The following is a 13528-nucleotide window of genomic DNA, read 5'->3' as shown; positions in this document are numbered from 1 at the left end:
CAGGTAAATATATTTCTAAATACACAGTACTTTTAATTAAATAAAAATCCTCCTGAGGACGTTTTATTATTTAATTCCACTTATTAAGATTTTTTATTATTCTTGTTCAAAACAAAACAGTTTTAAAAACATTTTCTAAACCGCAAAAAGATGTTATTTTTGGACTCACAAGAGTTCACCTTGACGTTTTACATATAACCTTCACCAGATAAATAAATAAAATAAATACACATTAGGTGGATTTCTTAGAAGAAATACTTTATTTCGCCAGCAGAGGGTGTAAATGTAACCATAATTGAATAATGACTGAATTCATAAAGCTTAAAAGAAAATGTTTTAGTGCCTCCTCAGATTTATTTGACCAAACGTCCTGAAACACTTTATATAAATGTACATCCTGATCTGCAAAGACTCATTCATGCTGCTAGATTCTCTCACACTGAGTTTATAACAGGAACCGGCTGAGAAATACATGTTCTAACAGAGGGTGACCAACATGAACCTGATATCCTTGGATCAAACACACACACACACACACACACACACACACACACACACACACACACACACACACACACTCAGGTTGGTACACTTACAGAGTGAATCAACAATGAGCTGACGTTGAAGATGATCTCCACTGAAGCTACGGTTTATTTCGATCTATATTTATATAGTAAAATTATTTTTATTTCCCAAACACGTTCACAACAGACCATAATAATCTAACGAGTGATAAACGTTCATGCCAGAACCAAGCAGTCAGAAGAAGAAAGCATGCAGATTAAAAACAGGAGCAAACTGAGAAAAAACTCTCCTGAATGCTTTACAACAGGTGCTTCTTCATCATCATCATCATCATCATCACATTATCATAACACCCATCATCATCATCACCATCTTCATCAACATCTCCTCCAATGCTTGTTGTTGTAAAGTCTCCCCGCAGCGTGAAGCATCGCAGCAGTTACCCTGCAGGTCAACATGTTCACAGATCTGTGGTTGAAAGTTTTGAAGAAACCTCCAGGTGTCCCTCAAGAACACCTTCATGTTCTAAACAGGAACCTTCTTTATGTATAAGCTAGCAGAGGTGGGAACAGCTCTTTATGCTGTGAAGTTACGTCCTTTCAGAAACACTGTTGTAGATTCATTTACTGTTAATGGGCTAAAATAACCTTTGGGTCAAAAGGCTCAGGTGAAGAAGAAGAAGAACATGTTGCTGCTGTTATAAATGTTTGGGGTTAAGGTTGGAATCATTAAATTCACTAAATGTTCTGCTGCACCCTTTGGTTTGTAGTGAAGTGTCCAGATGACACTCTGTCCACATGTTGGCAAACATCACATGACATCATGGCGGCCAGCAGCGATGAGCAGGAAAAATGCTTCATAAAAGAAGGTTGGATGGTCCTACATGATTGTCCTAAAGCAGGTCAGAGTTTATCATGTGTGAACTGGTTCAGACTTTGGAACTAAAAAACATTTTTTCTCCCCCAAAGTTTCAATTTTCCCTTGAGGTTTGTCATCAAGATCCAATATGGCGGCCATGCTGCAGAACTACAGAGTTCATTTACACATCTACGGATTTAGATCTTAATTAATGAGCCACACAGCAGGTGTTGTTTTAAAAGAGGAGAATCTGAGCAGAATCAGCCGTAGTCTCGGGTTTCAGCTGGTTAGAGGGTTCAGAGGAACTATCCGGTTCTGGTGTTTCTGATCCGGTTTTACTGCTGCATGTCTTGGTATTTTTTACATGAGGAAATCTTAATGAGCTATTTTCTGAATGGGCTCTAGTTATGGCTTCATCACAGTGGTTTCAGCGGTTCTTTATGCTTTATGTCCCCCGTTGTTTCATGTAGCTGTGTTTACATCACACCTGAGGATCACTACAATTAAAAGGTTCTTGGACAACATCTTTACTGTCAGATTTTCCTTGTGTCTGGGATTGACATTTTCAGCAACAACTGAAGGCTGAGAAGATGATCTGGGATCGGACCAGAATGAAATGCAGAAAAACTGATGGATTCTCCAACATTAGATACAAATGTTAGCAACATGATTTAAATCTAAAGTTTGTTGGTCTGCAGCAGATTTCAGATTAAACTCAGTCAATCAGAAAAGTGATTTTTAGCCTCCCAGAAATCCTTCAGCTCTTCATCAACCAACTGAAGTGTTGCATGAAGACCCTGAAGTCCTCACCCTGATATAGACGGGGAGTCCATGAACACAGAGCATGTCCAACCCTGTCATGCACCTCTAACCTTTAAACTCAAAGACCCTGACCCCCCCGCCCCACCAATCCCCTCTGAAGATAAAGTCACATGACACAGAAGGAGGGACACCGAAGCTCCTGTTAGAAAGCTCAAAGAAGAGAATATGTTGACACAGAAGACAGACAGGTTTGGTTTTTCTGCAGGGGGGCTGGTGGGGTGTTCATATAGATGGTAGCTGTTTAACCCCCCACCCTCCATATTAGTCCCGGTTCTCATGCAGGTGGGTCAGCGACCCTATCCCGAGGCGTTGATGTACAGCTGGCTCTGCAGGATGTAGTCGATGACGGGTTGACTCAGGTAGTCCACGACGTGTCCGTCTCCGTGCTGCAGGGCCAGTCTGGAGTTAATAAACATTTATTAACTGTTAGCTGATGTCTGCTTATATAATCAAAAAACATTTTACATGTTTAAATAGGTTCTGTCTAGAAACCTGCATGAATTTGTTCTGGTCCATTAAAGCTCCAATTCTTTCCTGGCCTTTAAATCTCCGCTCTGAGCTTCTCTGAAGGACCTGAATGTGGGTCGCACGCTTGTCCTCCAACACAACCGGCGCTAACCCCATCTTTTTAAATGAATTACTTTGTTAACATCTTAGAGACGGACCTTCACTGGAAACCTGAATATGTTTCACAGAAGATCCAGGTTTTGACTCTTTTTTGAGGAATATGGCCGTCGGTCCTGTTAGAACATCTCACCTGCTCTTGGTGGAGCTGACGATGGACATCGGGTGGTTGGTCAGGTCCTTCACCACGATGATGTTGTCCTGAAACAGAGCAGCTCAAAGATCACATGATGCCTACAGGATGTTCTCACGTTTTTATGACGAAGCAGAAAAAGGACAAACTTTAGAGAAATGGACAAAGTGTTCAGAAACTGATCCGACTCATAAAGCAGCGCCGACAGACGGACCAGCAGGAGAACATGAGGGAGGCAAACATGAGAAAAGTTCAAACATCAACCAAATATCAGTTTTTATTCACCTTTATTTGGTTTTTAATCTATTTTTTGGGATTTAATCTTGTTGGTGATGAAGAAACGAAGCTTTGAGGCTGATTTTACAGAAAGCATTTATGGTTCAGGTTGTGTGTTAATGAAAGGCTGGTCACCAGTAACCAGAACTAGTTTATTCTTTAATCACTGGCTGGTCTCAGCAGGGCTTTAACCTCCAGTAGTTTCTCACTAGTCTGTATTTTGTCCCTCTTACTGCACCGTACTGCAGAAACCCAGATTCAGGTCTCCCACCTTGTATTTGCGAAGGATGGAGGAATGACTCATGATCCTCTCTGTGTCCACACCATCACGAGGAACGACCACAATCCCAAAATCGCCCACAATGACCTCCATCTGAAAGCAAAGAGACAACCTTCAGGAACTAAACCCTGTGACAGAACCGAGAAGCTTCAGGTCCAAAAGGTCCAGTCAGGCTCCACAGTGCATAACTTGTTAGACTCATAAATTTATCTTCAGTTTTAACAGTTAGTGAAATGATTCAGGTTCAGTTTCTCATGAAACCAGAAGACCAGCTAATCCTGGTTTTATCACCAAATAATCAACACCAACAGATGAAATCGTCAAGTTAAAATATTATAAGATATGCGTGGATTAATGTAATTAACCAATTCAAACAGCAGGGGGTGCTAGTTCCAACAATGTGACCAGATGCAGATATTTAGAGAAACAAAGAACATGCTGGATGTTTTGCATCCGTGTCAAGTTCATGTCAGATCCACAAACATCTGATGGGTTCATCTGACATTTAAAGGCTCATTCAAGAGTTTCCATGCCACGTTTTTATGCAAAACTGGAAAACTGTGCATAAAAACATTGATGGAAGCATCGGCAGTAGGTGGCTCATAACTTCCTGATTAATTCATGTTTTAACCTCCTTTAATGTGTGGAAAAACTGTGAGTTTCTGTGTTTATTGCTCTAACTGATGATCATGTTATATTAGGACAGCTAATTGAGGGAGGGGCTATATGCATGTGGGCGGGGCTACATGGTGCTTACATCACTGTCCTTCCACAGGCCAGGGATGCAGAAGGACTCCAGGAGATCACTGCCACACAGGAGCAAGATGCGTAACTCTACAGAGGACGGACAGGCAGGAGGAAAGAGACAGACACATCCTCAGTAAACATGACGTTTACCAGGTGAACATCATGTTTCCTCCATAAACATCATGTTCACTGGATCCAAACAAGACAGGAAGGAGTTCAGACACAGCAGGAAGGAAAACCAGAGGTCAAAACCTCCTGATCTAAACTTACCGATCTCCTCGTACCTCACCGCGGTCCCCAGGTTGGCGTTTTCATCTGAAACAGACAAATCGGTTTTTCATTCTGACCTTTAACTCTAAAAACTCTCTGCTCTGCTGCTCACTTCTAATGTTCTGCTATATTTTATCACTTGGACCAAATGAAAGCGTCTCTCTCCAGACAGGGAGCCAGTCTCTCATAACGATGAGTGTTTCTCTAGACGTGCAGCTACCCTGGACTCTCTTCTAGAGGACAAACCACGTTATTTCCATGAGACCATGAGGTTTAATCCTGACTGATGATGAAGTCAGAGTTTATCCTGTGAAGGTTTGTGTTTGTTAAAATAACCTGAACTGAGTACAACAACTAAGTTCAGATCAAATGTTTTGTGTAAAAATCTCATATCTGGAAACCTCTGACCTCAGAGAGGAAGAACTCTGGTGATTGGTTTTCCTTCGCCTCCATTTTTCTCATTGGCTGAGGAGTGCATGAGTGGTCCTCTGAACAGAACTCAGAGAAAAGTTGGACCTGAGTGCACTTGTTCTGTCCACCAATCTTTAATGAGTCCTTTGCTTCTAGTCGGCCATCTTTGGATTAACAACCTGGTTTGAAACCCAAAGTGAGGAATCTCCAAACATCCAGATGAAAAAAAAGACCTCCGGTCCGTTTCAAACAGGACCTCCTGTCTGAAACGGACCTGCAGGGATTGATAGACACATAGCTGTCCTCTGTGTCCACCTGTCTCCAAGTCAAAGAGACGGATGTCTGGGTGTATTGTCCCTTTTTGTCCTGAGTGGATTCTGATGTGACTGTGGGTGGAGTTCTCTGGGTCTGTCAGATCAGAACCTTTCATTTTCCCATCTTCATCTCCTTTTTTAAATTAAAAATATTGCATAAAGCTTTGAATTAGCGCATCAAACGGATCCCCTCCATGCAAAGAGTCAATCAGGCCTAGAACCTAACAGAAACCAAGGTTCTGCTTTAGACCGACCGTTCTCCAGGACGGACTTATTTTATTGGTAGTTTTAAATATATTTTTCTTACATTAATAGTTTAATGGTTCACTTTTAAAAGCCTGACTTTGAATCCTTGGTCCTATAGACGAAGCAGTGTTTTATATCAAATGCATTTAAAATAAAAAAATAAATAGTAGATTTTTCATGTTTATTCTTTCAGTAAATAACCAGAAAAATAAAACAATATCTTCTCAGTTGTTGAAGGTAGGAAGGTGTAATTCATGCTTCATGTTGAATCAGTCGTCCAGATCATTTCAGCTCTTATTTTCTGTTTCTCTGATGCATAAAAACATTGAATAAAATCGGGTTTTCTCACCAACAAACGTGAAGCGCTCCATGTTGGGCCGAACGCAGCAGATTTTACCCAAACTTTCGCTGATCTTCCCCCAAAGTTTGACTGAACAGAAACAGAAGGACATGATGAAAGAGATGCCAGATTAAAGCTCACATCAGAAATTCAACTGTTGCATAATTAGCTATAATAATGATGTATTTATAATGGTAGAAAGGGAACCTGCAGTAATAATGATGACGTTTATTTTCTAACAGTTTATCTGCCTATTACCAGATAATAACCTATTACCTATAATCTGACATTTCATATGCTATGTTATGCTATTCTATTCTATAAATATTCTATTCTATTCTATAAATATTCTATAAATATTCTATTCTATTCTATAAATATTCTATAAATATTCTATTCTATTCTATAAATATTCTATAAATATTCTATAAATATTCTATAAATATTCTATTCTATTCTATAAATATTCTATAAATATTCTATAAATATTCTATAAATATTCTATAAATATTCTATTCTATTCTATTCTATAAATATTCTATAAATATTCTATAAATATTCTATAAATATTCTATTCTATTCTATAAATATTCTATAAATATTCTATAAATATTCTATAAATATTCTATAAATATTCTATTCTATTCTATTCTATAAATATTCTATAAATATTCTATAAATATTCTATAAATATTCTATAAATATTCTATTCTATTCTATTCTATAAATATTCTATTCTATTCCATGCTTTTCTATTCTATTTTATGCTATGCTATGCTAGGCTACGTCCTTATCCTGGTATAAAGCTGTAATGTCCTCCTGCAGCTTTGGGTCCTTCCTGTAAAATGAAGCAAATAACCGGGCTGAACAATGGGACCAGTTGGACTTACTGGTTGTGGGCTTGTGGTTCATGTTGTTATGGTCCTGGTAGATGGGTGGAGTCTGGTTCTGTGGCTGACCAATGACTGGAGTGGTGGAGGGCGTGTTGACGTTGGACAGGATGCAGCCGGTGACTCTCTGAGGAACAGACATGGTTTTAGAGGTTTGAACTAGACCACATTCATTTTCCTGAGACCAGTCTGGGTCAGGGATCAGATGATTGTTTTGTATTTTTTAGGATTTGTCTGCCTCTAACTTTATCCTCCTTTGCTGTTTGCTCATCATCTCAGTTGTGGTTCTGTTCTGGAGTTTTTTGGATTTTGTCTCATTAAATATTTGTTTAGAATCTCTTCTGCATTTTTTGTAGGTTCAGGTTCAGGTTTGAGCTGTTTTTAAGGTTAAATGTTTTTTTTTTCTTTTATCTTCCAGTGGTTTTTATTAGTTTTCTTTAGATTATGTGGCTCTTTCTGTGTTTTTTAAGGGTCTGTGTTTTATGTCTTTTTGCAGTAATCTGATATAGTTTAGCATTGACTGTTTTTCCTTTTGGTTATTTACTTCAGTTTTGTCATTTTAATGCTTCTTTGTGATCCAACCTTTAGTTTTATTCTTGCTTCTTGTAGTTCAGTTGAATTCCTTTGTTGTGAGTTGATGTTTTTTTTTTTGGTGTATTTTTGGGTGAATTTCTGGCCCCCCAGACGCCTGTGGCCCCTCATCCCCAGGTCCATCAGGTCTAATCGGTCAGTCATCAGTTTCAGCATCAGAAGCGGAAGAATGAAACCTCCTTCAGTCTTCAATAAATTAACTCTGGAGCAAAACTAACATAAATTTATCAGCTGGTTTAAATCAGCAGGGCAACAAGTTTTTATGTAGATTATTAATCAGTCCTCAGGAACAGACCAGAAGACATCTTTAAAACTGTTTCCTCCTTAAAACCAGCTCCTGGACTCGGGGTGACTGACCTTCATGAGGTCACGGTGATGCTCCAACACGCTGCAGGTGGTCTGCCAGGTGTCCTGGTAACACTCCCAGGGGTCCACCCTGCAGATACATCAGCCTCACAGTGAAATCCTGCTCTCATTCTGCTCATTTAAAGGAATTCATTTATTCTGCTTCCTTTTTAATTAAAGTCAAATATTTCCCATTGAAAGCTATGATGTGTTAAACATCTGAAACAGTTAAAAGCTGCAAAGTTAAAAACAAAGAGAGAATGAACCTGTTTTAATATGAATACATTTAAAATGCAAAGATTCTGCTGGATGATTGGTGCCTCACCTGATCCAATCAGAAGACTGGACGGCCAGCTGACACATGGTGAGGCGATGTTGGCTCGACACCAGGCCCTGCAGAGAGTAAACATCTCAATCATCACATCTACAGCAGGAACGCGGTAAAGCAGGAGATCTGAGGACTTTTAGTGTTTTTACGCTGAATAAAACCCTGAAACAACACAGGAAACTCTGCAGGACCATTTCAGAAGGTTAGTTTACTCCAAACTGAAGGTAACCTGCTCAGAACCGCCAGGATCTCAGGAGTCCTTCTGGGATGGTTTTTACCTCTGAATGATCCGGATTCATCTGGAAAACCAGGACTAGAATCAAGACCAGACTCCGTAAGAGCAGAACATCGTTCTGCTGGTTCACCTTCAGAACCAGAACTAACCAAACCCGGCTTTAATAAGGTGAAAACTGATGTGAATCAATAATTAAAGATGAAAGCATGTCAGAAGAATCTCATGATATTAAAAGAGAAGAAAAGATGTAGCAGAAACTGGATTTCTGCAGCATCTATAATTCATGTTGTGTGTTTCTGTGGAGTGAAAGTAGGACAAGACCTTCATTAATTCCTGCAGAGCTGCAGCTGCAAACACAACGATGGTATCTGAGGCTGCTAATGGAGGAAAAAACAACACGAGCTGATCTCCCAGCAGGGAGAACAGAACCGCAGATTCTGTTCAGGCTGCAACATCAACAGAAACAACTGAAACGTTTCTGATCCGACGACAGAACAAAGGATGAGTCAGAGTGAACTGATCCATGTTGTGGTTCTGACAAGCATTATCACCTTACAACAATGTCCTCAACTAATTCTTCTTCACAGAACATCAAACACTGCACAACTCTCTGAGATGCAACATCAGAGTCCTTCAGGTTCTTGGAGATGATCTGCAAAGGTCATCAGTTTAATAACTGAAGAAATCACGACCCGAACAGGAAACACGAGACTCGGGTTTTAGATCACCAGTTAATGCAAACAAATATCACGTAGCGTCTGGCACTTCACAAAAAACATCCTGCTTATACACAGAAATATATCAAATAACTTCAGGAAGATTATTCTGACAGGTTCAAAGGTCATCCATTGATCCTAGTTATAAAACAATGCAGTTTATGATTCCAGCTGATTTCAGCGAGTCATTGACTCTGCAGCAATCCCTCATACTGACCATGCATGTAGCGTCTCTCCTTTAACAGGGAGAAACCTCCAGCAGAACCAGAACCAGGCTCAGTGTGAGTGGAAGAAACACTGAACCAGGAGTACTTTCTATGTTAATGGGAAAGTAAAGAGTTAATGGCAGCAGCAGCTCCTCTAGTGGCTTCATCAAGGAGAGAAACACAGATCTTCTCTGAGCCAGGAGGAAAATATGGTTCTCTGAACTGTTCCTAAACTGGCCTGAAAATCCATCTTTTCTGTTGAAATATGATACAAAGTACTTTCTGGATCAACCGACGTTTTACTGGCTGCATGTTTGTGGTTGTTGATGATGCTGATTGGAGTTTTACCTAAAACTCTTCAACAAAAAAAGTTGTTTTCATTAAAACATTTTATCCAGGCTTCTAGGAGCTGCTGCTCTTTTCTTTAGAAGAAACCAACAGAGCTGAAGGTCAAGAGTTTCTGGGAGTTTCAGGCTTCACAGTCTGGAGACTTGTCCAAGAGAAATGCAGCATGAGTCTGACTTACAGCATGAAAATCTTATTTCTACAGTTGAATCTTGACACATTTTAGCTTCATCAACGCAGGTTTGTGAGTTAAACAGATGAGGTCCCTGATACACATCCTTGAGATTCACCTCAGGAACATAATGCTTCTCAGAGGACTTCTGACTGAAATAACAGTTACTGTTTTTTGATCTGATTTTCAGCCTACAATTAAACCAACAAATAAAAATAATCTCTGTTCATCATCATTGACATGAGTTCATTGATCTGGTTTAAAGGACCTGGTTCTCTGAAAGGATTTCAGCTGCAGGTCCATTATGCTACCAGAACAGCAACCAGAGACTAGTTGTTCCATTAGAAGAGGGAGGCAACACTGCTACCATCTGGTCACTCTGAGACTTGCATCAACACAGACTGGCTTACACTCTGAGAAGGTGCTCTGGTTTTACTCACCTGTTTCCCGTAGGAGTCGTGGACCGGTGAGATGATCCCTCCGATCACAATGAAACGTCCTGTTTGGTGCAGATATTCTCTGGCTTTTTCTGAAGGAAACACAAAGAGGAAACACATTTATTGCTACACAAACAGCTCAACTGAATCTGGATTGTCATTTAAATTTAAATCATTTCAACTTAGAAAAAGTCTCCATAACAACACAGATGCATTTACTGTCTGATTAATCTAAATGAAAGCAGAATTAAAACCCAATCCATGGAAGAGCATCTGATAAGATGAGACATGAAGATCAGCTCCATGTGGAGCTGAAAGCCACATTTTAAACCATCAGGTTAAATATCTGCTAAAGGTTTTTATTTGTTCCTGTATAAACACTGGACTAATCACCATCATAACTGGCCTGTTTTAATATTTTCAGGGTGATTTTTCAGATTTTTATGGTTTTATCTCCTTCCTGCTGATGATGTCTGGCTGTGATTCTGTTCTAAACCGACCAAAATAAAAGAGAACTTCTCCATCTCTGTGGCACCAGCAGGACTTTCAGACAAACTCAATGAATGTAGAGAAACCCAATGAAATGGTTTAGTTTGGTTTGTTAATAACAGCCTTCCAAACATGCCTGCTCTGATACATTTTCATTAGCAAAACTCCAGTTTTTATTGAACAAACAAGAAAAGAAGGAACTCTGTGAGAGGATTTATGGCGAACCTGTAACATCAGGTCTCCTCAGGTTGATCATCGTGTGAAAGTTCTGGATCTGATCCAACTGACTGTAAATCAAACCTTCGCTGTTGTTTCTGTGTAATTCTGACTCATTCATGTGTTCATTTAAATCCTTTTAAACGTCCATCAATGAAAAAGTCCCAGTTTTCCAGTTTCCTGCTTCATCCCATCTGTTTCTCATTCCCAGTTTGACCACCTTTAGCTGCATTAGAACCTCCAGTTTCTCCCCAGATCCAGGGTCCAATCATCAGGCTAGTTGATCTCAGTCAGCCCAAACTGGTGACAAACCTCCAACCTGAATCTTCAAGAACGTAAAAGGAAGCTTTGGCTTTCTGAGGAGAACATCTATGTGTGAAGAATTATTACCCGACTAAATGCATCTCACCTTCCATCTGTTGAAGTTGAGCCTCCCATGTTCTGCTTACCAAAAACCGTCCTGTTTTAGAAGAACCCACAAGTTCTCAGCAGGGTTTGGGTCAGGTTCCTATTCTGTCATCTTTAAGGACTTTGAAATCATGCTGACTTGTATCTGCACCACTGCTTAAACAAGGCATCTTCTAGAACCTGGAAGTAGGTCTGGAAGCGGATCTTAAGTCCAACTTCACCCACAGTGGTCCAACTCATCTTTATATATCAGCCAATACCAGTACCTCCACCCCCACCCTGCTGATGTCTGAGTCCAAGTGGAGCTCTGTACCAGTTACTGATCCAGCCACAGGTCCATCCATCTGTTCCATCAAGTCTATTTCTTGGTCCGGTCCTCATGTTGCAGTTCATGGGTCTTCTTCAGTGGCGGTCAGGTTCTAGCCTTCCCTACCTTGGCCATGTCTCTGGGCCCTGAAAACCTGGTACCTCTGGGTTCTCCATGTGGGTTGCAGTTCTGAATCGTGATCATTTGTTTCTTCTATCAGAACCTGGCCCTGAAGTTCAGCAGCGCTGCATCCTTCTGAAAGACTTTTAAATCTCTGTTTGGGCCCATTTTCCCTGAGGAACAGAACTTGCCTGATAATGACGCTCATGTTGAAGAAAGGTGTGGCTTTCCTTAGGCCACGCCCCCCTGATTACACGTCACCTGATCTGCTGAAATCCAACAAGCACGCAAATTCTGACGGCTTGAAGGTGGAAGATATGTTTAAAAATGACATTCATCAACTGATCATTGACCTAATAATTCAGGTTCTGTATTTCCTCCTCTGATGTTTAACTGCGGTTCCTATGTGAGCTAACAGAACCTAAAGCTTTCATAAAATAAAAAGTTAATTAAAATAAAATGACATGGATTCCTTTCAGTCAGTTGACCTCTGCTTAACTTTACACATGAATATCTGAAACACAGTTTATAATATCGTATTGCAGTTTACTTGGAATTTAAAAAGAAAACCTTAACATAAATAATATTAATTAGTATAAATGAATTATTCTTCATCCCTCAAACTGTTCGGATCAATATTTCCAGCTCTACCAGCCACCGAAAAACCGCCAAGAAATCAGTTAAACTTCATAAATAAATGAATACAATCATTTCATTTGTCCCAGAAGGTGAGTTAGGATGATACTTTGGAGGTCCAAAGAAACGAACTCCTGCATTTAGAACCAAACACTAAAAATCTGTTGTTTATGCTGAATGATTGACCTGCATCTGTGTTCTGGTTCTGGTTCTGGTTCGGGCCTGTTTGTACCGTAGAAAAACTCCGCCCGTTCCTTTATTTTGAGGTTTTTTCTAAGCGTTTATCCTGAGGGAGTTATCCGAACTTCCTGCTCGGTATCGGTTCGTTGTGTAACACGTTTCAGGAAATTCCCGCAGGATCCTCAGGATTTCTTTCTGGCTGCGCCACACGGATCCGTCCCGTGTTCCCCTCTCAGAACCGGTTCTGCTGAATGTATCAGCAGCTGGTTCTGTGTTACCTGCGTCGCCCATTTCAGCACCACCGAGCTGGACAGCACCAGCCTGGGGCACCAAGCCGAACCCAGATCAGATTCCTCTTTATTTCAATGACTGAACCAGGTTCCGATCGGTATGATTGGCACCAGAAACCGGGTCCAGCATCCTTCTAGATCCCACAGAGGACTGCCCCCCTTCCCCACCCATACTCCCACAGACACTCACCGAACATATGGATGTGTCCCTTGGTGATGGGGTTGAAGCTGCCGCAGGACAGCAGGATGACGTGCGTCTTACTGGTTTCCGTCATGTTGCTCCGGTCCGATCCCGGTCCCGTCAGGTTCTGTTTGTCAGAGATAGGCGAGGCCGATGGCGAGTCTGCGGCAGGGTACTGAAGGAAGCAGCGTCAGAGCTTTAAAGCGACAGAGACAGAGCTGCAGGAGGCTGAGAGCTGCTGTGTGTGTCTGTCCCTTTAAATCAGACTCCATCACAGGGAGGCAGGATGCTGAAGCTGCCTCTGATGCGCTCCCTGTGTCTGTCCCTTTAAATCCCGCACAATGAGTCTGAATCAGGCTCCATCATCATCACTGAAACCCTGATGGAAACATCTCCAGAGTCTGGTGAAATGAGGTAGATCAGAGGGATCCTTTGTCATCAAGCTGATCGCCTGATTGGATCAATCAGCTGCGGTCAGAAATATGACAGGAAATGTGTCATTATGAGTTTCCTGCTGGAGTTGAGAAGATAGTTCTAGTTTCTATATATTTTCCATTCTGTAATCCAGACTTTCCTGATGAAGTGGTCTT

The 13528-nt window shown here is 40.8% G+C and overlaps 1 protein-coding gene across 2 annotated transcripts; it reads right to left on the bottom strand.

The window, feature by feature from the left end:
- Nucleotides 1-237: 237 nt before the first annotated feature.
- Nucleotides 238-13145, bottom strand: nmnat2 (nicotinamide nucleotide adenylyltransferase 2). Of its 2 annotated transcripts, XR_007038698.1 has the most exons (12): nt 12948-13145; nt 10115-10203; nt 7998-8065; nt 7685-7763; nt 6737-6863; nt 5856-5936; nt 4536-4580; nt 4276-4352; nt 3510-3611; nt 2963-3030; nt 2698-2829; nt 238-2604 (listed from the first exon to the last, which is right to left on the bottom strand). XR_007038698.1 is itself a non-coding variant. In XM_047368267.1 (11 exons), exons 1-11 carry the CDS (start codon nt 13030-13032, stop codon nt 2502-2504), a joined length of 924 nt encoding a protein of 307 aa, XP_047224223.1. In that variant the 5' UTR covers nt 13033-13142; the 3' UTR covers nt 238-2501. The 2 variants fall into 2 exon arrangements, 1 of the variants encoding a protein (XP_047224223.1); XM_047368267.1 differs by lacking the exon at nt 2698-2829 and having other exon boundaries at nt 12948-13142.
- Nucleotides 13146-13528: the final 383 nt, after the last annotated feature.

Source organism: Girardinichthys multiradiatus, chromosome 6 (assembly GCF_021462225.1).
Source record: "Girardinichthys multiradiatus isolate DD_20200921_A chromosome 6, DD_fGirMul_XY1, whole genome shotgun sequence".
NCBI lineage: Eukaryota > Metazoa > Chordata > Actinopteri > Cyprinodontiformes > Goodeidae > Girardinichthys > Girardinichthys multiradiatus.
The sequence above is the reverse complement of the archived record's forward strand: the minus strand, read 5'-3'. Positions and strand labels throughout refer to the sequence as shown.

Bases quoted from the DNA above. Each gene is read 5' to 3' on its own strand.
- nmnat2 (XM_047368267.1), bottom strand. From the start codon at position 13,032: ATGACGGAAACCAGTAAGACGCACGTCATCCTGCTGTCCTGCGGCAGC. The intron at 4,353-4,535 runs GTAAGTTTAGAT...CGTCCTCTGTAG, and splicing joins GGTGAGGTACGAGGAGATCG to AGTTACGCATCTTGCTCCTG. The intron at 2,605-2,962 runs GTGAGATGTTCT...TATTAACTCCAG, and splicing joins GTCAGCTCCACCAAGAGCAG to ACTGGCCCTGCAGCACGGAG.